Consider the following 22,870-nt stretch of genomic DNA (forward strand, 5'->3'; position numbering starts at 1 on the left):
GTGTAGTGTAATTTCTAACAGTGATCGACTACCAACAGTGAGAAACAGCTGAGGTAGAAAGAGCAAAGGAGAGAATGAGAGAGGAGAGGAGAGGAGATATGATCGAGGTGAAGACTGCAAAGTGGCTGAAAGTGGAGATGTGGCTCAGACATGCCAAAGACATTTCTTCACTCTCAGCTTGGATGACCTGGCTCAAGCCACGATAGAACACTTGACCCATATATTTAACTGGCACAATCTTGGAATATACCCCCCTCCCCAGCCCCTCAGCCCCCCAGGCCCAGTTAAAAACTCATGAAAATCTTTCTGTTTTCGTCAAGTCAGAAAACAGTGTTTGCCCGTTGTTTGTCATTTTCTCTTGTTACCTTACTATCAGCAAGGCCGCTGGCCACAGGCCACGGCTAAGGGCAAATGTCGACAAGCCCTCTGAACCCTTAACTCCCCCGCTCTCCCCAGGCACCCCCGCACCTCTCCCTCTCATTTAACTCCTACATGTCTGGCAGTAGCAGCGTAGATTGAAAACTTAAAGAATGGGATGCTATTTTTAGTGTCAGACAGGGTGTTGTGAGGTGAAGGGGATCGCGGGAGTAGTGCACTGGTCCGTTTGTTGGCCAAATTGTGATATAGTATACCAACCCTCGATCCATTCATCTTCAACTCAATCCTTCCCAAGCTCTTCCCATGTAAGGATGGGCTAAACTAGGAAATCCTTTTCCACGAAAGTGCTAGAGCTAAGAGTGGGTGAAATTATAGCTCTTGCTGTACAGCTTTATCTTAATGAAACTCTATCTCTAAATTGGTGAGCCATGGGCAGGGTACATATTGAGGTACTGTACACTACATGCATGTTGGGGGACACAAAAACCCATGTTTTCCCTGTTGAAAAAGCTTAATGCCCAACTCTTGTCGAATACCCTCATTTTTTTATGCCCCTCTTTGACAAATTTCTTCCAATCTAAGAGTTTCTGAGCCAAAAGTTTTAACGGAACAGTCCTTTCAAACACTTGGAGCAAGTTCAATAGTATTGTTCGGGATTGGATTTACTGTGGAAGGGGGGACGGGGGAATCCGTGCCTCTGCGTTTGATACCACCTCCCCCAAATCATTTATTTTTATCACCAATGTAAATGTAGTACATGCTCCACCCATCTGATAACAGGGGATCTCCCAGAGTTGGTTGTCACACTTTTTAGTCTGGTGTGAATTGCTCATCATCGACACATCTTACAATAGTCATTAATTAGCGGGAAGCTTAAGGTATCCTTTTCATTCTTAAAACATATTTTAAAACAAGTAATTAAAGGAGCATTCAGTGATTTGAGTGATTTGGAAAACCACCCAGTCCGCCCCGGTAACAAAATGTGCACATGCACGCTCTACAGTGGGGGGAAGTGCAACAGGCCAACAGCATGTGCACCAAGGCCCGCCCCCACTCGATCATGATCGGAGGAAGGCCCCTCTCATCCTGATTGGATGAAGGCTTTGCCACCCGCCACCAAAACTGAAACTAGGGTTTTTTGACCCCAGGGGCTCACTGGGGACAGGGAGGAGCTCCTTATATGGTCAGCACACTCTTTAGTAGGGATGATTATCCAGAAAAAAAGAAAAAATAAGTGATATTTAGATTAAGTCAAATCACTGAATATACCTTTAACCATCAAATACACTGTGGCACGTGAAACAACCCCACCATGGGGCAGGTTGTCAGTTGATGGGGTTGGTTGTCCCTATAGATATCAATAGGGTTTAGTAAAAAGTAATAGTAATAACACAATATAAGACAGTATAAAGCTGACATCAGACATGGTCCTCACTCCTCAGTGCTAGGGCTGGTCAGGTGTGCATAGTGTTATGTTGCGTTCACACGAGCAGATTAAACGATGCAGTCTACCATTCATTGTCAATGGAAGCCAGCGACGCAAAGACGAAATGATGCAAGCTGCTCCAAATCAACTCACAACGCGTCTTTGCATCGTTTCATCTGCCCGTGTGAACGCACCATTACAATCAAATCTGTAGATTGATTGCAACTAAACTAGGGATATTAAGTGTTTATATCACATCCCAATTACTACTTGACAACACTATGGAGTCTCACAGCACACGCAAGCTCGAAATGACTCCACATTTACACAAGAAGTTTTATGCCTACGATGATAGCTGCTTTCACCGTTAATGCACTTGCACGATGTACAGTTAATATGAAACTACATGACACTTGCGCAACATTTCACCAGAACTGCTGTGATGCAATATACATCCCTTCCCCTTTTCACTGCACGTACACGCACGCACGCACGCACGCACGCACGCACGCACGCACGCACGCACACACACACACACACACACACACACACACACACACACACATTTAACATATTTATTTGCATTCACATTTTACAAGAAATTCTTGAACACAAACAATAGTGGATGCACAAACGTGTGCTTCAGGATACAGATCACGGGTACAGAAAGCATCGCCTTCTCCATATATGGCGACTGCCAATTATTGCAGACACTGAACAGCCTTAGCTCTCGGCTTGGGCATGCCTGCAATCACACAGGCAGCTAAGAAATAAATTCACATCAGCTGTCCCTGGAACCCTTTTCTTGTAACAATGTTCTTACCACTCTGATCTCCATTGACTCCAGAAAGTCAACAGGGGAGGATTGTTTTGACCCCTTTTTTCTTAATTAGCTGCTCCATTAATTGCAGAGCATATAACACATATTATTAATCTTTCTGTGTCAACATGCATAGTTCCCAATATATGGGAAATTGCACATATTTCTCCACTACACTACTAAAGGTGGAGATGTTAATGATCCAAATAATTATCGCCCAATCTCCAAGCGCTCCTGTCTTGCGAAAACACTGGAGTCTTTGGTAAATAATCAGCTCATAATCTTCCTATCAACTCACTCTGTATTTACCCCACAGTCTGGTTTTAGAGCACAATCACGGCCACTACCTTAATTGTAAATGACATAACTTCTGCCATGGACAAAAGAAAACACTGCGCTGCATTATTTATAGATTTACCGAAAGCCTTTGATACAGTGGATTATGCACTCCTCTTAAATATTTTACACACAGCTGGGTTTAATGGAAATACTTGCAGGTGGTTTCAGAGCTAGTTGAGCTTGCTGGGAGATCTCAATGTGTGAAAGCTGGGAGAGCCCATCTCAAAAGGTGTGCCACAAGGATCGATCCTGGGCCCTGTTTTATTTACCTTATAAATAACATTGCTTCGACTTTAGATGGTTGTCAAGCACACTTCTGTGCAGATGGCACCATTATTTATTGCATTGCTGATTCTGTCCAGCTTGCAATAGACAACTTTCAGCATTCATGTAATATACTTCAAGATGCCCTTAGAGAGCTGAAGCTTGTTCTAAATGCTGGAAAAACAAAATTCATGCTGTTCTCTAGGGCCAGGGGAATTGATTTGAATACATTTTATATTACTACCTTGAATGGATCTAACATAGAAAGGGTTGCTGAATACAAGTACCTTGGAATATGGCTTGATGACAAATTTACATTTAAATACCATATATACAATCTTTTGTTTCGTTGTAAAACTAAGGCAACAGGAACAGAGCTAGTTTCCCAACTCCATGTAGGAAAAGGGTTATTGAAGCAGTCTTTCTTTCTGTGTTGGACTATGGAGATGTCATCTATGGAAAAGCTGCTCCTTCTGTCTTCAAGCCCTTGGATGCAGTTTATCATTCTGCTTTGCGATTTATATCTGGTGAACCTTACAGAACTTATCAGTGTCAGATTCACTGCATCCTATAATATAGGATGCAGTGAATCTGACACTGATGAGTCATATTCTGTCACTCTGTCATATTATGACAGAGTGGGTTGGCCCTCCTTGGCAGACAGGCGAAATAAACATTGGTATCTGTTTATTTTTAAAGCAATTGATGGAACTTTACCGTTGTATATTAAAGCTCTGCTGGATTGGAACACTAAAGGTCCCAAATGTAAACACAGAGTTGGGGAAAACAGCCTTTTGTTTTAGTGCCCCAACCACGAGGAATGACCTACAGCTTAAATTAAAGATCTGTTCTCCCATAACGGTCAATTTAAATCTTTGGTAGCAGACTTACCCCCAAGTGTCTGCAACTGTTTTTAAACATACGTGCTATCACGCGATGAGGAAATGTTGCTGTTCTGTTCTGTTTTTGTTTATTGCTTTGAAATGTTGTATTATGTGTATCTCGTTTCTCGACGACACTGCAAATGAGGGTGACCTCAATGTCTTTCGAGAATAAATAAAGGTTTGAATGAACACACACACACACACACACACACACACACACACACACACACACACACACACACACACACACACACACACACACACACACACACACACACACACACACACACACACACACACACACACACACACACACTGGGCACTTGGGACAGGTGGGCATCTGGACAACTGGGCACTTGGTGTGACGCTTTATCTATAGGTTCTTCAGAAAACCTTTAGGATTTAGAAGCCATTTTTAGAATCAGCCTCTGGTCTAAATGGGTTAAGAACAGGTTTAAGGTTTAAGGTTTAAGGCCAAAGGAGATGTCACCATCCAACAACAAAGTGTTGCACCAACAGAACGCAGAAGCAGAGACACATAATATGAGAAGTTGTTAAGGTGCTCACTAAAGCGTTTGGAAATGCCAAATTAACATGTTTGTGTACGGACTGTACTCAGACTGTCCTTGAGCAAGCCTTTCCCTTGAAGTGAGTCATGTTTGTGTACAACCAGTGCTGGAATAGGAATAGCATCACAAGTAACTGTTGGATACAACTAGCCCTAGAATGAGCTTACATTTCATGTATTCCAAATACACAGCCATCGGTCCCATCTGCACGCGGTTAGCAGACTGACCTGCGTGGCATAAATCTTCTCAGCACAGCGTGTCACATTTCTAAGACTTGGAGTCAGATATTGTCCTATAGTTTTATGTCATTTGAAAGTTCTGGCATTGTCATTTGTTTAATGACTATAGATGAATCAAGTGAATATATTACCAGTAAGACGCCCTCCGCGCAAAAACAACAGGCCTCAGAATGCATATATATATATATATTATATATATCATTTTTCTTCTTCGGGCCGGGTAGGGCGTATGTGTGCTATAATTAGTAAGGCCAGGGGGGGCCTCGGGCCAGCCAGTTAGGGCCCAGTTAATGTTCCGGCCTGTTGAGAACTCTAGTTTTCGCCAGCTGCCGGGCGCGGTTGTGCTAATGACTTTGGGGCAGGCCCGTCTAGAGTTTGAATGGACAGGTATCAGTCAGAAGGGAGACATAGAAGAGGAAGGACGGGTGGGGAAGGATCATCATATGGAATGTCAGAACAGGTCAGCTCCATATATGGAGATCTAAGGGTTTGATGAGGTCAGATCAACAAGGTGTCCGTGAGGTCACATGTAGAGTTTCTGGCCGCCTAAACCTAAAAGTCTAATATCTCCCCCAAGTAATAGGGGTATCCCTTTGGCTTAGTGGTTAATATGTTGGCTTTCCACCCGGGTTCGATTCCCAGGTGTTACACCTGGCTCTCATCTCGGGTTCCTTCATCCGAGCGTCAGATCTGTAGCCAGCAGAGGGAGTGGTGGAGTCAGTGACTGCACTGGGATCACTGTTCTGGAAACAACCACAGGTAAACAACCACAGGTAAACTGATAATAAGACGGGGTCAGTAGCAGTTATATGGCTTCATTTTCATTGGCTTGATCTAGTGTGGGAAATGTGTGAAATTGTGGGCAATCTGTTTGAGGGATAGTCGGTGGGATTGTCTATAATATGAATTTCTGCATATGAAATATTACTCTGCATTTTCTGTAGTGGTCCCAGTAATAACTTCTAGTCCAAGTCCCAGTTTTGCCAACCATGTGGCACTTTACATGCATGTGGGATGTTTTCTAATGGTACTAATTTCTAAATTACTCATTTCTAATGTACTCACTTTACCTTCATACATTTTCACTGTGTTGTAATGGATAAGGAGTTCATGAAACAATGTAATAACCTGTGTGTGAACAGTTTTGGGGACCTTGAGTCTGTGTGTGATTTGACAAACCGTACGGCTTTAATCTCCTATACCCTGTATTTTTTAGAGAAACTGACTTGGTTAACAACTGTAGTTGTCTTTGCAAGATTCTACACACTCACAATGTGTCCCAGAATATGGTTTCAAGTGGTTAAATGTGCACAAATCGAGTGATGAGTGTGACAAAGAGGGAGTCCACAGACTCCACACATGAGATTAAATGGAAAAAGTGATTTATTTAAACCTAAATAACCTAAAGTAAACCATAACGAACATAAACAATCAAGATGTGTGAATAAATGGTAAGTATCAGTATAGTGTCTGCAATGTATGGACGTGCGTGCTAGTGTGCGTGCATGCGTGTGTGTAACTAAAGGCAGGAAGCAAAACAAATGCTGCTCACTGGAGAAAAATAGTTTGTTTCCTCTGCTAATTAGCCTCAGGTGAGGGAGGACCAGTGGCTGAAGACCTTCCCCACTGCCAATCAACTTCCCCCACATAAAAGTACCATCCTCAGACAGGCAGAGTGGGGAGGTCGTCCCAATAATAAAGTCTTTGTTATCATTATTATTGCCATATACACCTACTACTGTAAAAAATAAATTCAGAATGATCAGCACTAGTACATCAGCATTCATTTAGCATTAATGTCCCAATACAGAGGCAAATTTCATACCTTATAAAAAATATTTTAACCACTTTCATCCTGACATTATATGCCATTATAGGGGTAAATGAATCAAGTCCGAGACCAGATTTGAGTGCTATAGGCCTACCTATATGGGGAGTTGCGTCATGAGCGAATACAGGGGAAGACTTTTAATTGTACAACCTAAAAATCAAGAGTTATAGGCCAAACTTCAGTGGCCAGTTATAGTGCCACCATGAGCCCAATTTAGTATCTTTCTTGGCCTACTGGGAGGAGTAAGTGTGTTTCAATGGTGTCTGAGAGTAGCTGCACACAGATGGAATAACACACACATGGACACAAGGACAGGGGTGAAAACATAACCTCCGGCTCCCAGGCTTGCCAGAGAAAAAACTCAAACTGCAACTAATAGTACACATTAAATTATTATTTTGTTCTTTTCTTTTCATTTCTTTTTAGTTCATCTCAGCTGAAAAAGTTAATCTCAGTGCCTTTTAGAAGGCAGCAGCTCTGTGTTTGCACTCATCGGGTGCATAGTTAAAACAAACCAGCACTCTGGGGTTGGGGGGAGGGTCATGACACTAATGGCTAATATAAAGTATGGTCATGACACACTCAGCCATGTTCATGGGTAGGAATCCAGCAGGGAATTGTTTTTTCGGCTCCTCTGGTTGGTAAGGTACCTTGTTCAGAAAGAAGTGGAAGTGCTATCTAGCGAAACCACAGCATAAGTGGGAACGCAGTATGGCTCCAAAATTTATCTCAGACTTCATGTGGCCATCCTGTGACATCAGTCACCTCTGACATATCTATGATATATGACACCAAATTTGGGCAAGGTTTCAGCCCGATCAGAGCCCCATTGACTTACATTATACAATTATTTAAAAAAGTATAAAACAGATGTGTGCGAGATTAGCACGCATGCCCACAATCTGACCCTCTTATAGATAGATTGCTAGACCATCTATAAGAAAAAAAATCACACCCGTGTGAAGTGAGGGGCGCTAATATATTAAAGTCTAACTCATGTTGCTTAGGTGATGTAATGGTGATATAAAACAAACAGTGCAAACACAAACATTAAACGCCATTAACAATAAAGAGACAATATGACGTAATGAGGCACATTATGATGTAAGTTTTCCCATCATTGTCAATGGCGTTTACAAAACAAACATTGAACTAAAGACAAATATTAAACCTGTGTATAGGAGGGGCTGGCGCCCCTCAAAAACGGCACTAATTTTGCACTTATTTACTGTAGCTCTCTACCACTAAGATAGCTATATTGCTTTCCTGCATGAACACGTGGCAGTGACAACATCTGTAGACGCAGGACCCCGAGACGAACTGCCAGGCCAAACTCAACTAGCACCTACACCGGGTGTCGGTTGGTTCAACTTGCAAACCTTCTTTGATACTATTTAGTTGTAATATAGTGAATTGTCCGCTGCTTGCCACTACAAGCACTAAGAACTTGTTATTACTAGAACACGGGTGGTCCTTTACACCGGCGCCCATGCTGCACCTCGCTTGTCTCTCTCTCTGACGTCCAGGACCTCCTCTGCAGTGCCGCCGCAGTAGAGGTGGTAGCGGGCCTCTCTCCAGGTGATGGTGGCACGGCCGCAGAGGGCTAATAGGAAGATCGGCATGGCGAGCGACTCACGGATGAACCAGGCCACAGCATACTTCCGCTTAGAGATGCAGACCACACCTCCATGTACTCCACTGAGTTGTATATAGTCTGCTATGAACCAGGCCAAACAGTGGCACACGAAGAAGACCGTTATATTCCACATGAAGACGTTATGTGCTGCCCAGGCGATAATCAAGCTGGCCACGAAACAATCTGACATGGGCTCCACCACAGTGGTAGGAATCGTGTTGATACGTATCTTAGTCCATCTGGTCATGCGGGATTGAAACTGGGTGAAGGAACATGAGCCACAGTTTTGCACTGCCACCTGAGTTGCCAAGGCCATCTTCCAGCCTCTACTTGCTATGGCTTTAGCCATGATGTAGTCCTCTCCCATGTACTGGGCGAAGGCTTCAAGTCCACCTGCCTGGTCTAAGATCTCCTTCCTCATCAGACAAGACATACCCGCCACACATGCGATGCCCATGACGTGGGCCGAAATAAACAAGCGTGTGAAACATGTCCCAAAGTACACCTGCTCAAGAGTGGCAGCGAATCCCTCACGGTCTGCAGCATATGGCAACCCGTGGACCATCCCGACCTTGTCTGTCATGTGATTGGTCAGGTCAGTCAGGGTGTCGGCCTTGACTCTAATCCGACTATCACAGATCCAGATGAGGTTGTACTTTGCAGCTTCGTAACCCGGCATCATGTTGTTGATCTTGGGGTTCATCCCCACCTTCCTGCCTCCCATGCAGAGTTTGGCGTCAACGTTGGGGTACTTCTCCAGGAGAGTCTTGCACACCTCGATGGCTGGGTCGTCCGCGTCCTGAACGCACAGGAGTACTTCATACTGTTCGTAGTCCAATGTGAAAAATGTCTCCAGGTTACTCGCGAGGTTTGGGTCGATTCCCTTCAAAGGCTTCAGCAGTGAAACACCTTCACAATACCTCAAGGACAGGTTCTGCTTGGCTCTCCTGTGCATGTACCAGCGGACGTAAATAATTGAAATGAGGTGAAGCCACCACATGATACAAAATAATATGATTCCAACAATGGACAGTCCGTGCTGAGCAAGCTCCAGGAAAGCCATGAGGAGTCACTTCCATTCAAATCTGATAGTGATAATTGTAAGTTCAGGTTGTTGCCGGGTTAGCTCCTTCCTAGTGGTGTAATGGCTGGGGTGCAAAATGGGCACATCATATATATATTATGTTGTGGAATGGCACTGGGAGCTCTATGTCAGTCCTTTTTATGGCGTGTCTGTCTGTGTGTATTTTATGTCCACATATGGAGATCCATGATCAATATGATGTCATAGACTGGCCTCCAATTACTATGATAATGGTTACTGCACTAAATTGTCAGAGTACCTGTGCCTGTCTGTCTGTCTGTCTGTGCTCTCTGCCATCTGCTCTAATAATAAAATAAACTAGAATGATGTAATTAGGAATTGCAAGTGTGGTTAATTGTCTCTTGTAATACATGTTATCAGCACCTTAAAGTAAAGATGCTGATGTTATGTCATATGTCATACAGTATTTCATAATAATGGAAAATCCCACAGAGACATGACATCACACATGGCATCAGCATGATGACATAATAATGGAAACCGCCATAGACACTAGAAACATACAATAAACGTATAACAATAGTCTGGTTGCCCTACACTAATAAAACCTTATTCTCCCCAAACCTGAAGGCAACAAGTATCTACATATAGGTGAGTGTTTTCACAAGTTTGGAACATTATTTTAGTTCAACAACGTGAACTGACCAACATCCTTAGAACCCTGCACTTTAATCATGTTTTAGGTACATACAACATACCTAGCCCGGGACTACCCCGGTCACGGAAATCACATTTCATTTGATTTCAGCAAATGAAATGTGACCGTGGTGGTTTACCGGGCTACAACATATCCATTAATTAGTGCAAATAAAAGAACACATTATTTCATAAGAACCCAAATTTGTAGGGGTGAGGGGAAAACGGTGGGTCCTCCACACTCAAGGACATGAGTCCTGGCACGTTGCTTTTTGAAGTTGTATGAAGGTTTCATTGAAACAACAACTAATGTGTGGATTGTGTGCACACACTGGCTGTCCATGTTGTTTTTGTTAAATCATGCATTTCCTATGGAGGGAGTATTAATGTCAGACTCAGGACCACAATGGAAATAAGCTCTTGTGCTTTAATGTGCTTGTAGATTGGATAATAGAGGTTTGATGTAGGGAAAAAGTAGGGGACCAAGTCCATATAAAAAATCACACCCGTGTGAACTGAGTGGTGTAATATAGCCTGTCTGACGTAATGAAATCATGTCTGACGTAATGAAATCACACCCGGGTGAACAGGGTGAACATAGCAACCATGCTCATTTTTTCTGCACAGACTAACAAAGCCAGTTGTAGGAGTGGTTTACACCACTCAACAAATGCTCAATATTATGCCAAGACTACAGGATTTTGATCCATGTCTGAAAGTGATAAAATGTGCCACTGTAGGTCATTGAACATTTTTATTAAAACAATGCATATCAGAATACATAGAAGAGCCAACAAAAGTAGGCTATACAAATATTGATCCTCCTCCAAACAGGTTATGAATATATTACAGAAAACATGCAAGAAAATGGGGGGGGGGGGCTAAAGTGGTAAAAATACTTTCAATATTTACACACTGTTCTTTTACAAAAATTACAGTTTGTATCTTTTCACACCCCCTCATACAAGACAAGTCCTACAACAACAGTTCAAGTGGAGGGAGAAATATTTCTCGTATCAATATTGCATTTTGTCTCACTGCCTCAAGGGGCTGACAATTTATTGATTGCACTTTTTGTCATTTTCGGAACATATTCAATTTAAAACTCTAAAATCATTTCACTCATTTTGGTTTTAAGGTCATACCTACTCTGTAGGATTAGTTTTTATTTCAAAAATCTATCTATCTATCTATCTATCTATCTATCTATCTATCTATCTATCTATCTATCTATCTATCTATAACATAATCCAGCTGTAACAAGAAATATGATAAATTGGAACCCATTGTCAGTGGGCACTACTGTATGAACTATGACGTCAGTACTCAGTACAGTAAAGTGTCAATTAAAGCACTTAGCACATTCTCTCTTACTAGAGCGGTGCCCATTAGGCACTGGCCTACTTGAAACGATGCAAGTTGGAAATGCATGCCCCACCCAGTTATTACTTGCGCAAGCAGAGTGCACAAGTACTGTGGTCGGCTGGATCAAAAGTGGTATGCATGGTATGCGTGGTTATAATTGGCTGTTGATGGTGACGTAATTAAGATATGTTTCAATGTTGGGTGGGTAAAAGGTAACGTATGTATGTATACATGTATGTATGTCGGTAAGAATGGTGGTCCCTTATTGGCCGTTGATGGTGACGTGACTAAGATACGCTTCAAGGTAGGTATATATATTTTATAAAGGGGCTGATCGTAAGTTCGTAGAGGTCGGCAGAGTGCATTTCTACTTATGTCTGTGTCCCTTTCATGCCCATATATGGAGTTCTTTGTCAGGCATGCCCAAATATGCAGTCTATGCTGATGTCAGAACATAATTGTGAATGAGGAACAGGCCAGCTCCATGTATGGAGCCTGGGCAGGGGCCCTGTCCAGAGCCCGGGCAGGAGCCTTTTGTGGCGGTTCTGGACAACCGTGGGTGCGACCGACTCAAGGCCGGGCTCACCCTGTGTTGGTGTGGAACGCGTGTGTCAAATTTGAAGTCGGTGGGGCGAACAGTTCTCGAGTTACGTGGATTACAGACATACAGAGACTTGGTGCATTTATAGATATAAGATATCAGAGCACCAGTCTATGAAGTCAGTCATGTACAGTATGATGCACCAACTGGATTAAGTTCAGGCATCTCCATATATGGGCATAAGAGATACAGAAAGACATGACTGAGATTCATGAATTACACAATAGTGTGAATAAAACACACTTGATGGGACGCAAATTCACCACATGGTGTCGCCAAACTACCAAAAAGACAATCCTACAGAGTATGACCTTAACGTGAAACATACAATTGTTTTCATTAAAATAAAATGTAAAATGGAAGTAATTCACACTATCACAGTAACATTTGGAATGATAAAGACCAGGGAGTCTCTCTATGACATTCTTGGACATTCGCTGTCCCTGAGTAAACGCTGCACTGCACATTGTGTGTGTGTGTGTGTGTGTGTGTGTGTGTGTGTGTGTGTGTGTGTGTGTGTGTGCGCGCACGCGTGCGGGTATGCCGATCTCCTGGATTTCAGAGGGTCAGGGTGTTGGAGAGTAAGTAGAGTCAGATCTACAAGACAAAAATATATTTTAGTTACCAAAAATAGCACGTGTTAAGCCTTTAAGTGTAAGCTTCAGAATACATGGGAATGATTGCTCAGGAGCATTCTCAAACTTCAACTCTCAAACATTAAACCTGCTTGTTTTCCTCATGCCAAAACACTATGACATAAATAGCAAATGGCTATGACATAAAACGTGTGTGTGTGTGTGTGTGTGTGTGTGTGTGTGTGTGTGTGTGTGTGTGTGTGTGTGTGTGTGTGTGTGTGTGCGCGTGTGTGCGTGCGTGCTAACAGCTGCACAGAGCGGTATTCCGGTATGTGAAAATCTACACTAAAAGCAGTGATGAAAGTGACATCCTTTAGCAGAACAGTCTAGCAGAACAGTCTAATATAAGACACTCTGTAAATAAAACTTACGGGAAGATTTATTTTGAGCCAACAGATTTAGCCTCTCTCCAACCAGATGAACAGGTTAACAGCAACATTTGCTTGATTGACGTGCATTTTCTGAGCATGTTTATTTTAATGTTCAAACAATCACTTGTGTTCCGGTGTAAAACAGTTTTGTTGCTTTGGAGTTGATCTTTGGAGTTGATCAATTGGTATATGAATTGAGAGTTGACATTGAGAATAATTATGGTGTCTAGTAGTTCACACTGCACGAGTAGTCAGCACTGAAACATGACTAGTCAGACGAGCAGACAGTAGAGAACCACTCTCCAGTGGAGTATTTTCCCCCTTATCACTACAACACGGATAGCGTCGGCTACCGAGGGTCGCCAGCCGACTGAACATGTTCGCTTCTTCATCAACGGGTTCCGATGCGTCGGCAAGGCGATATGCTGCCGACAAGCTGCCGACCCAAAATCGCAATCTGTGCAATGTGCACGAATCTGTGCAATGTGGAGTTGGCTTAAAGATGGAGTGCCACGATTTGTTTCCACCCTAAAACATGATCATCAGGTATTATTATATAATAATACCTGATGATCCTTATATAAGGAGGAAGAACTTTTTCCAAAACGTGTACAGTATTAAAACTAGAAAAAGTGCCCTTCTGGGCACAGGTCTCCACCAGGAGGATAGGACTGTGTGAGGATAGGACTGTGTGAGATGTTTGGCAAAATGTTTAGGAGTAATATAAACATGTTTTTTTGTTTTCGTTTTTTGCAACAATTTTCTTCATTTTGTTGAGGAAATGCAGAGCCAGATCACTCATAGCATCTCTGAGGATAGAATTCTGGATGAGCCGGACTTGTGCAGCATTTTGAACGAAACGGGCCACTCCTGAAGACTCGTCTTGATCACATGACTATAGAGATCATGTGGACCGATTTACGTGAGATTTGGATGAAATCTGTGCGACTAACATAAGCAATGTGTTTTGCAGAAATCGGCCTCATGGTGGCGCTATAACCGGCAGATGTGGAGGGATGCAGGGACAATGTTTTTCCATGGCCTCTAGGGAGTGTGCATACATAAGTTGTATACAGATCGATGCAGTCGACTAAAAACAGGAATTGGCCTGTTATAGCGCCACCGTGAGGCTGATTTGGGGAAAGAATTTGTGGCATGTCGTCCTCGGCCTAGTGGAAATGTGCGTGTATAATTTCACGGAAATTGCACACTGTGTTTGTGATTTGTGGCATTTTGTTCGAAACGGACCAATCGTGTGAGCTTTGGAAGCCAATCTTAGCCAATCAGGATGGAAGATGGGAAATGGTGCCGCTCCGTGTTGATCACATGACTATGGAGATAGTGTATACCGAATTGTGTGAGGTATGGATAAAATGTGTACGAGTAATCTACAGAAATGTGTTTTGCCTAAATCGGCCTCATGGTGGCGCTATAACCGGCCGTTGAGGAATATTTGGGGCAGAGGTTCGTCGTTGGCATCTAGGGAGTGTGTGTGCAAAGTTTGGCATGGATCGGGCCAACGGTGCCGGAGATTAGCTGATAACGGACGGACGGAAGGACGGACGGACGGACGGAAGGACACACACACGGACGGAGTGCAAAACATACTCTCTCCCCATGCCTTCGGCCTGGTGGAGACAATCAGGCTTTTATGTGGACACGCCCACCAGTTCATTAAGTATGCCTGGTTTGCCTGGTGGGTGGTGATGGGTGGTGATCCACCTGAACTGAAGCCGCACCCACAGCTGTAGTTGTATGATTAAGGGGGAGGGGTTAGGGGAGGGGCTGATAGTGTGATGTCACTATATTACTGTTTATTTCATTGGCCCGTTCAAGGGTTCAGCCTCCAGGAAGAAACCCTAAATACAAAGTTAATACACCATTGCACATAAAAACGACTCCAGGGTGTCTAATGAAGTACTGTCACCTCATAGACACATGAAACACTGGAAAAATACAAAAATTGTGGCACTCCATCTTTAAGCCAATAATTGGATGACCAGCAGGAGACTCTTTGTGTCTCCATAGGGAACCACTGTCTTACACATCATGGATTGCCCCAAACAAAATGAAACACCTCGCATACTAAACATGAAATACTTCTGTATCTGTATCTTCATGTAACCCTACGGATGAGCTTCAGGGGAAATATTTCCTTTTGGGTTTTGATTATTGGATATTTGCAAGAACTTATATATTTTTAGTAGATTTAGCATCTCAATATACACAGATGGATGTTAAGCGTGTGGCGATGACAGATTTGTGTCGCTAAGGTTACAGCCATGCTGTGCTTACATGTCTATGGTTACCTGCTACATAACACCCACTGTCGACTGTCACACAGTCAACACTACTGTAGCCATTACATTTACTAGCAGGGCAGTTACTGTATAAAAATCACACCCGTGTGAAATGAGGGGCACTCTTGATTCAATTTATGACATCAATTTATGTTAGCGGACATTGCTACATAAGGTACAGTACATAAGGTGGTCCCTTATTGGTCAAGCGCTCCCACCAACATGTGATTGCTTAGCCGATTTGCTCGTTTACATATGATGTAAGTTTTCCCTTCAATGTCAATGGCGTTTAATGTTTTGATGTTTCATTTACGTCATATTTAGCGGAATTATCAGCTCTTATCATCATACAGTACATCATCATGCATCATCTCATACTGGCCAATCAGAATGCCTGTTGCCTGTGATTGGTTGGATGATTTGCTCGTTTACATATGACGTACATTTTCCCTTCAATGTCAATGGCGTTTAATGTTTTGATGTTTAATTAAATAATCAGGGATAGACATTATAAATGGGCCGGTGGTACTATTTAGACCCTCTGGGCCAGCAGAATGCACCTTCCACTTGCCCACTTGGGCCAGTAAAATGAATGCCTAAAAAAAAGGCCTAACCTTAACACCTAAGTTCACATAATATTTCTGTGGTACTCGTGTAATGATTTTGTAAAATTGTCTGGTTAATTACATCATAGCGTTCTGTGAGCCCATCACATCAGGGTCAATTCTTAACTTCACTGTTATTTTTCGATTCAAAAGTTCCTGGACCAGTAGCTACAATAGTAGGGCTAGTGATTTTGAAAAGTCACTGGCCCAGAGGACCAGTGGCAAATTTCCCTTAATGTCTACCCCTAAATGTACGTCATATTTAGCGGAATTCTGACATCATTTCTCCGTTCATTGTCAATGGCAAATCTTGAGACATGTGGGGACAAAAGCTGTTTATAGAAGGGGCTAGCACCCCTAAAAATCAGACCTGTGTGAAGTGAAGGGCGCCTCTTATATCTTATATACATCATCCATTAATTGTCAATGGAATTTAATTTGTGTAGGACAAAAATAGCAGATTTGCTCGTCTACATATGACGTAAATTCTCCATTCATTGTCAATGGGAATTTAATGTTTGTGTAAGACGAAGATCTACACTATAGCTGAATATAGGAGGGGCTAGCGCCCCTCAAAAACATTCGATCATCTCTGGACATATCATTTTATTTGATTTCTTAACTCCATGTACAGTACAGTACAGTACAGTACAGTACAGTACAGTACAGTACAGTACAGTACAGTACAGTACAGTACAGTACAGTACAGTACAGTGCCCCGAATGATCATACACAGGGCGAGGTTTGGATGACAGTGTTGGGGACACTCTGGGGACTCCCGCTTTTCATGGTGTTTGGCCCAGGGACTGCCCCTAAAATGCCTTATGCCTAACCGCAACCATAACCTCACAGAGACTATGCCTAAACCTAACCTCAACATCACGTATGTATGCCTAACTTTAGCCTGATCTGCGGTGAAACACCCTGACAAGAGCTGCTCTCGTTACCTCTGGGGAGGCTGGCGTGTGGTCTTGATCAGGTTACTCTGAGACAGGGCTTCCACCATCCAGGAGAGGGCGTTGCAGCAGTACTCCGTCTGAGAGAGAGAGAGAGAGACGGAGAGAGAGAGAGATGCAGATAAGTTTGATTCATACTAAATGGCATGCCTGTGTCATGCGCAGAATACAGCCGATCTACAAGCTCAATCGTAACCGAGTATAAATGAGGCTTGGATGACTGACGGTGGCTCAGAGCAGTGCTGAGCTGACAGCACGACAGCTGCAGTTCATTATGTAAAGAAAAACCAGCCACTGTACACCCCTCCCCACACATACATACATAAACACTCTCTCTACCTCTCTCTCTCTCTCTCTCTGAGTCTCTCCGCCTTTCACACATACATATATATTTCTGCACATATGCAGTAAAGGCCTCGGTTAGGATCACTGGAACGCGAGGCATGGTGCCACGTGGACAGGAAAAGTGCGGCGTGCGGCGGGCGGGCTATCCCACACTGACCTCGATCTCCAGCATTCTCAGCCGCCGGTCGTGGTCGCGGATCTCCGACATCTGCTTCAGGACACTGTCCACCCTGTGGAAAAACATGTCGCTCTGTCACTCATTCCCCAGGATCAACTCAGGTCACCACTGCTCCCGTGCACTGTAAATGCCTCGGTGTTCATTTAACTCAGAGAGGGTACAAATGCAATCAAATGGCAGTTGCATTTGTACCCTCCCGGAGTTACAGACCCTCCTCAGAGTTAAATTAACACTCAGGATTTGACCGTGAGTGTAGTGTGCCCACCCACTACAGAAATGTTAATACTTAGCGATGTCACCGCAAATAACAAAGTAGATAAATATAAAGATCTACAAGTGAATCAGTGTTCTGAAGATCAACACAACGCTACTGCTTATAGTATGCAAGCTACTGTATTAGCCTTCAAGCTTCAAGTATTCATGACCAGGCTTAATAGACAGGAACAACTACAATTATGATTTATAATGGCATATGGATGGTTGGATATAGATCAAGATGATTGATTGATTCAATTATAAGATAATAGAAGATAACTGATAACTACATGAGGATTACTATAGTATAGTTATGAAGTTTGTAATTAGCATAAATAAAAGTATCCATAACATTATTGTTCTATAATCCCCCACTCACTCATAATCATAACTGGCCATAAGACAGATGAAACCTGTCTATCACTGCTTTGTGGGTCCATGTGTTTCCATTTATACACAGTCAAATTAAAATTCACACTCAGGCTTTAACAGCATAGCAAACTGGCAAGAGGCCAACAGTATTAAGATGGTGGACAAAGTGATGTACTTGACAGAGGTGCGTTTGAGCCGCGCCGCATCGCTCTCGCGGTACCGCTTGTTCTGAGCGGTGAGCAGGATCTCTTTCTGGATGGCCTCCCACGTGTTGAGACGGCTGGCCTTCCTGCCGCGCAGCTCCAGAACTGGACAGGAGAGAGAAAGAGGAGGAGGAGGAGGACAGGGATTGTTATGAATGCAGGGTTAATTCACCTTCCATTCAAATTCCATTTGACGAGCAAGACTCGTTCATTCAAAAATGTTCTCCCCCTATCTTTGGTTAGTGATGAGAGGCAGAACACAATACATGTATGAAAGATCATAAAATAATCTAGAAGTAAAGCACAATGTCATTCTTCTGAAAACTACAGTACAGCACAAGGAGACATGGCCAAAGCATTTTCCGGGGGTCCCAAAGCAAAAAGGTTGAGAACCCCTGTCCTACACTAGCTACTTCAATCTGCCGCCCAGACACACACGCGCTCGCACACACACACACACGCACACACACGCACACACACACGCACACGCGCACGCACACACACACACACACACACACACACACACACACACACACACACACACACACACACACACACACACACACACACACAGCGCCGTCTCTCACCAAAGTGTCTGATCTTGACAGAGGGGATGCGTCGGATGTATCTCTTGATGAAGAGATGGAGGTGGGAGAGTATGATGAAGGGCGGAGCCAGGCAGGGCCTGGAGTGGTACTCCACAATCAGGTTGTAGCGCTGGAATTTCCAGTAGGTGTCGCTGTGCTCCTGCACCTTAGAGAAGGTGTAGCTGCGGAACAGGAAGCAGGAAACATAGATATTAACACCCGTGTGAAGTGAGGGGCGCTCTTATCATCATCATCATCATACACCATCTCATGAACAACTGAATTTATGTGATTGGTTGGTTAATAATGGTCATATTTAGTGGACATTTGACCTCATTTCTCCTTTCAGTGTCAATGGCAAATATTGAGACGCGTGGGGACAAAAGCTGTATATAGGAGGGGCTAGCGCCCCTCAAAAATATAGATGCCTCACTGGCCGCTGCAGTTCGTTGGAGCCATGTGTGTCGACGGGACATGTGTGTCATGTGTGTCGAGGGCGGAACAATTTACACTCTGGGGCGGAAGTGCGCCGGAAGTGTGGAAGGCACGCTATACGCCATGCTGCCACTCAAGTGAATACTGACCAATCACAACATATCTTTTGCGGGACTTGTCAGACCCGAACATCCGCTCTGTGACACACGTGGAAGCTTGGCAAGCTTCCACTCATGCTTCCGCTATGCTTCGCAAGGAATCTCGGGAAAGCTTTGCCCCGTCTCGAGAACACACGCCCCAGAGCCGGAAGAGGCGTCTACCTTTATATGTCTATAGCAGGAAACACCATGGGCAGTACCAGGTCTTATTACTTAACTTAAGACCTGGAGGCGTGATCAATGCCATTTGGCTATTCTGAGTGGCCAAACAGCATTGACCACGCCTCCAGGTCTTAAGTTAAGTAATAAGACCTGGTACTTAAGACACGCATAATACTGCCCCATATCTCTGCTGTCGGGAGGAAACCTCATAACTCCAAAATTTCAGGAAATGAAAAATATACATTTTTCAGGAAATTAAGAAAAACAAATATTTTAAAAAAACAAAGCAATACACCCTCATCAAAGTTGGTGTAACTTTATATATTGTCAATTACTTCCATGAGAGGGGGAGAGGTGGTGGAGTTAGTTGCTTTAGCAGACATTTTGAGGGTACAATGGAGTTAAGAGGTTTTGTCCAAAGCACTTTTTACTACTTTCCATTGGTTCAATATTTTCGAAACAACACACAGACTTAAAGGGTGTTCAATAGCACTGATTTATGCCAAAAAAAAAATCAAAAACCTCAAAAATTGAGTTATGAGGTTTCCTCCCGTCGGATGGACGAAACACAGCAAACGCAAAGCTGAGATGAACGCCATATTTCAGACAAACAACATTAACTCTGGACCGCCCTCACTTCATGGCTGGATTTGACCCACGTTGGGACAGAGGAACTCTGGTTATTGGCATAGCAGTGAATCCTGTTGTCAGGGTGCAGGACAGAAAGTTCTCCCCGTGTCCCCTAGGGTAGGTACCCTCACAAAAACATGCAGTAATTCTGGTCTCTAAACTACCTCCCCCTGGCCAGCCGGGGCGCCTGATGGAGGGGAAAGGAACAGGTTGGAATAACGTGTTCCTTCCACACGCTACGTCTAACCGGGGAAACTCTCCCCCGTCAGGTGCTGTGGTAGTTATGTGGTCTCTCACAGTCGGACATGAAACGTATGCATTTCCGCTTCAGCACTCAAGATTCTAAAGTGCACTTGAGCTGCCGCACGGCGACGGAGGTGGCGTCTGTATACCTGAACATGGCGATGAGCAGGTTGACCAGCAGGATGTTGGTGACCAGGAGGTAAATGACCAGCAGGAGGACGACCACAAAGTTAGCGTAGGTGTCCATGCATGGCTCCCACCCGGCATCGATCAGCGCTCGGTCGTGGGTGCAGTTTACGCCCGCGTCATCCAGCTTGTCAGCTACAGGGAGACAGAGAGCAGGTTGGTTAATTCACACACTTCTATCCAGATCCTTTTAGCGTGGGTGGGTGGGTGGGTGGCCAATTAAAGAAAGCCCACTGTGAGCCACTGAGGTAGTTTGATGTTTAACTTTGGAGAGAGGACGTGCATGTACAATAATGGTGTAATATGGAAATATTATCTTGCTTGAATATTGTAGGCTGAAGTGTCTATCCAAAATAATTACTGTGGATATACTTTTTTCCCTTCCTGTTTTTAGTGCATCGACTTCCAAATTAGTATTTTGACTTTCAATGACAATAAAGAAATTAGTGTTTCAGGTGAGTGTCTCAGGTGGTGTTAACCCTGAGAGTGTACAAATACTGGGCGTTACCTCCGTAACTCGGAGGCAAGTTAACAATATAAGTAAAATACACTCAGGCAGAAACCGAAAAGGTACCGGGGTGAGGGGCAGAGAGTGACCGGGGTGAGGGGCAGAGAGTGACCGGGGTGAGGGGCAGAGAGTGACCGGGGTGAGGGGCAGAGAGTGACCGGGGTGAGGGGCAGAGAGTGACCGGGGTGAGGGGCAGAGAGTGACCGGGGTGAGGGGCAGAGAGTGAGACACTCACCATCCATTTCGTGTATGGGGATCTGACCAAATATGTGGAGGTAGGGCCTGTAGAAGACTCTGCGGAAGATCCAGCCGGGGCGGGGGTCGTACGAGTACAGAAGCGCTTGATTGGCCACCCCATAGGCCATGACCCACACCCCCAGGAAGAAGAGGAAGAAGAACACGTCTTTCATCTGAGGGGGGAGAGTGAGAGAGAGAGAGAGAGAGAGAGAGAGAGAGAGAGAGAGAGAGAGAGGCGTTGATACAGTGATGCTTGTAGACCTGCTATTGGCAAGTTGAGAATACACTTCTTCATCACCGAGCTATCTGCCATTTCTAAACTAAACGTCATTAAACTACTAATTGATTCCATGAGTTGTTCTGCAAAAGAGCTGAAATAATGAATTATGGAACTAAGCAAGTTAAGAACAATAATCGACAGAGCATGGGACAGTCCATTATTAAACATGGGGTGTTTCTTTTGTGTGTCCGAATCAGTCCGATTATTGGTAATGACTTCTAGGCTTGAGTACTTGTGACATATATGTTCAATATACACATTCACAATACACAGGCATGTACTTCAATACAGTAGCATAAACGTATGAAGTCAACAGTCACTGTTGGAGTCCTATTTAAAAGGTCTGCAGCAGTTATTCAGCCTCATCGATTATAACGATTATAGAAATCCAACATTTAAATGTTCATATGAAAAAGAAAATAATATAAAGAAAAACACACCTCTTGTCTCTAGTAATCGATAGCATAATCGCTACAAAAATAATCAATAAATAATATTTTGCAGTTTATCAGACAAAATATTTAATGTATTCTATGACGTACATTTGGCGCAATTAAGCTTACTGTATTTTATTGTACTTTACTGGGGGAGGAGGCTCCTGGATATGAGTGGATATGATGTGGATCTGACACAGGATATTGGTCGAACGCCAACGCTACATTATTAGATCGTATAACCGGCTACTCTGCAAAATATCCATTCGCCGCATTTTGCACACACAGCTAGTGTTCACATTACATGCATCATCAGCCGTTGTGGCATGCGGACATCATTCACTAGCAACATATAGCCTAGCAGTGTCAGTATCCTGGTTAAACTTGGCTATTTTTGTAATTCTTCTCCGCTGGATAGTGTAAGACAGCTGGCCCCATATGCAGCAAAACAAATCTGATGCTTCACGACATGCATTTCTTAACCTAAAATAAACTCCAAACAGTATTACGGCTCTGGTTATCCTAAGTACAATTCTCAGATGTAAAGATGGATTTATGACATCTCTCATCACTCTCGCTATTAATATCAATGTGGCACGTCAGCCGATTGGAGGTGTAAACAAGCCAACATAACGATCTGACAGCGTGTTCAGAAAGTCCAAGCGTTGCTACTCCTCCAGTGGGATTTAAAACATGT

General features: G+C 43.6%; 2 protein-coding genes across 5 annotated transcripts in view; both read right to left on the minus strand.

Annotated features, from left to right (window-relative positions):
* Positions 1 to 7,960: 7,960 nt before the first annotated feature.
* Positions 7,961 to 9,677, minus strand: LOC306937652 (ceramide glucosyltransferase-like). The gene has a single exon (XM_079521544.1). The coding sequence runs from the start codon at positions 9,447 to 9,449 to the stop codon at positions 8,226 to 8,228; it is 1,224 nt and encodes a 407-aa protein (XP_079377670.1). The 5' UTR covers positions 9,450 to 9,677; the 3' UTR covers positions 7,961 to 8,225.
* A 1,185-nt stretch (positions 9,678 to 10,862) lies between these two features.
* trpm4a (transient receptor potential cation channel, subfamily M, member 4a) overlaps positions 10,863 to 22,870 on the minus strand; it is a 47,743-nt gene continuing 35,735 nt past the window's right edge. For 3 of the 4 annotated variants that reach the window (XM_079521543.1, XM_079521541.1, XM_079521542.1), the window contains exons 23-29: positions 21,458 to 21,632; positions 20,678 to 20,849; positions 18,901 to 19,082; positions 18,286 to 18,418; positions 17,463 to 17,535; positions 16,952 to 17,040; positions 10,863 to 12,690 (exon numbers count right to left, since the gene is read on the minus strand). In XM_079521543.1, coding sequence (XP_079377669.1) covers positions 12,660 to 12,690; positions 16,952 to 17,040; positions 17,463 to 17,535; positions 18,286 to 18,418; positions 18,901 to 19,082; positions 20,678 to 20,849; positions 21,458 to 21,632 — 855 coding nt within the window. In that variant the 3' untranslated portion in view covers positions 10,863 to 12,659. The remainder of the gene's footprint in view (positions 12,691 to 16,951; positions 17,041 to 17,462; positions 17,536 to 18,285; positions 18,419 to 18,900; positions 19,083 to 20,677; positions 20,850 to 21,457; positions 21,633 to 22,870) is intronic. The other variant, XR_013791629.1, reaches the window with a different exon arrangement.

Source organism: Electrona antarctica (genome assembly GCF_951216825.1).
Source record: "Electrona antarctica genome assembly, chromosome: 14".
In the NCBI taxonomy this organism is placed as follows: domain Eukaryota; kingdom Metazoa; phylum Chordata; class Actinopteri; order Myctophiformes; family Myctophidae; genus Electrona; species Electrona antarctica.

Bases quoted from the DNA above. Each gene is read 5' to 3' on its own strand.
- LOC306937652 (XM_079521544.1), bottom strand. From the start codon at position 9,449: ATGGCTTTCCTGGAGCTTGCTCAGCACGGACTGTCCATTGTTGGAATC.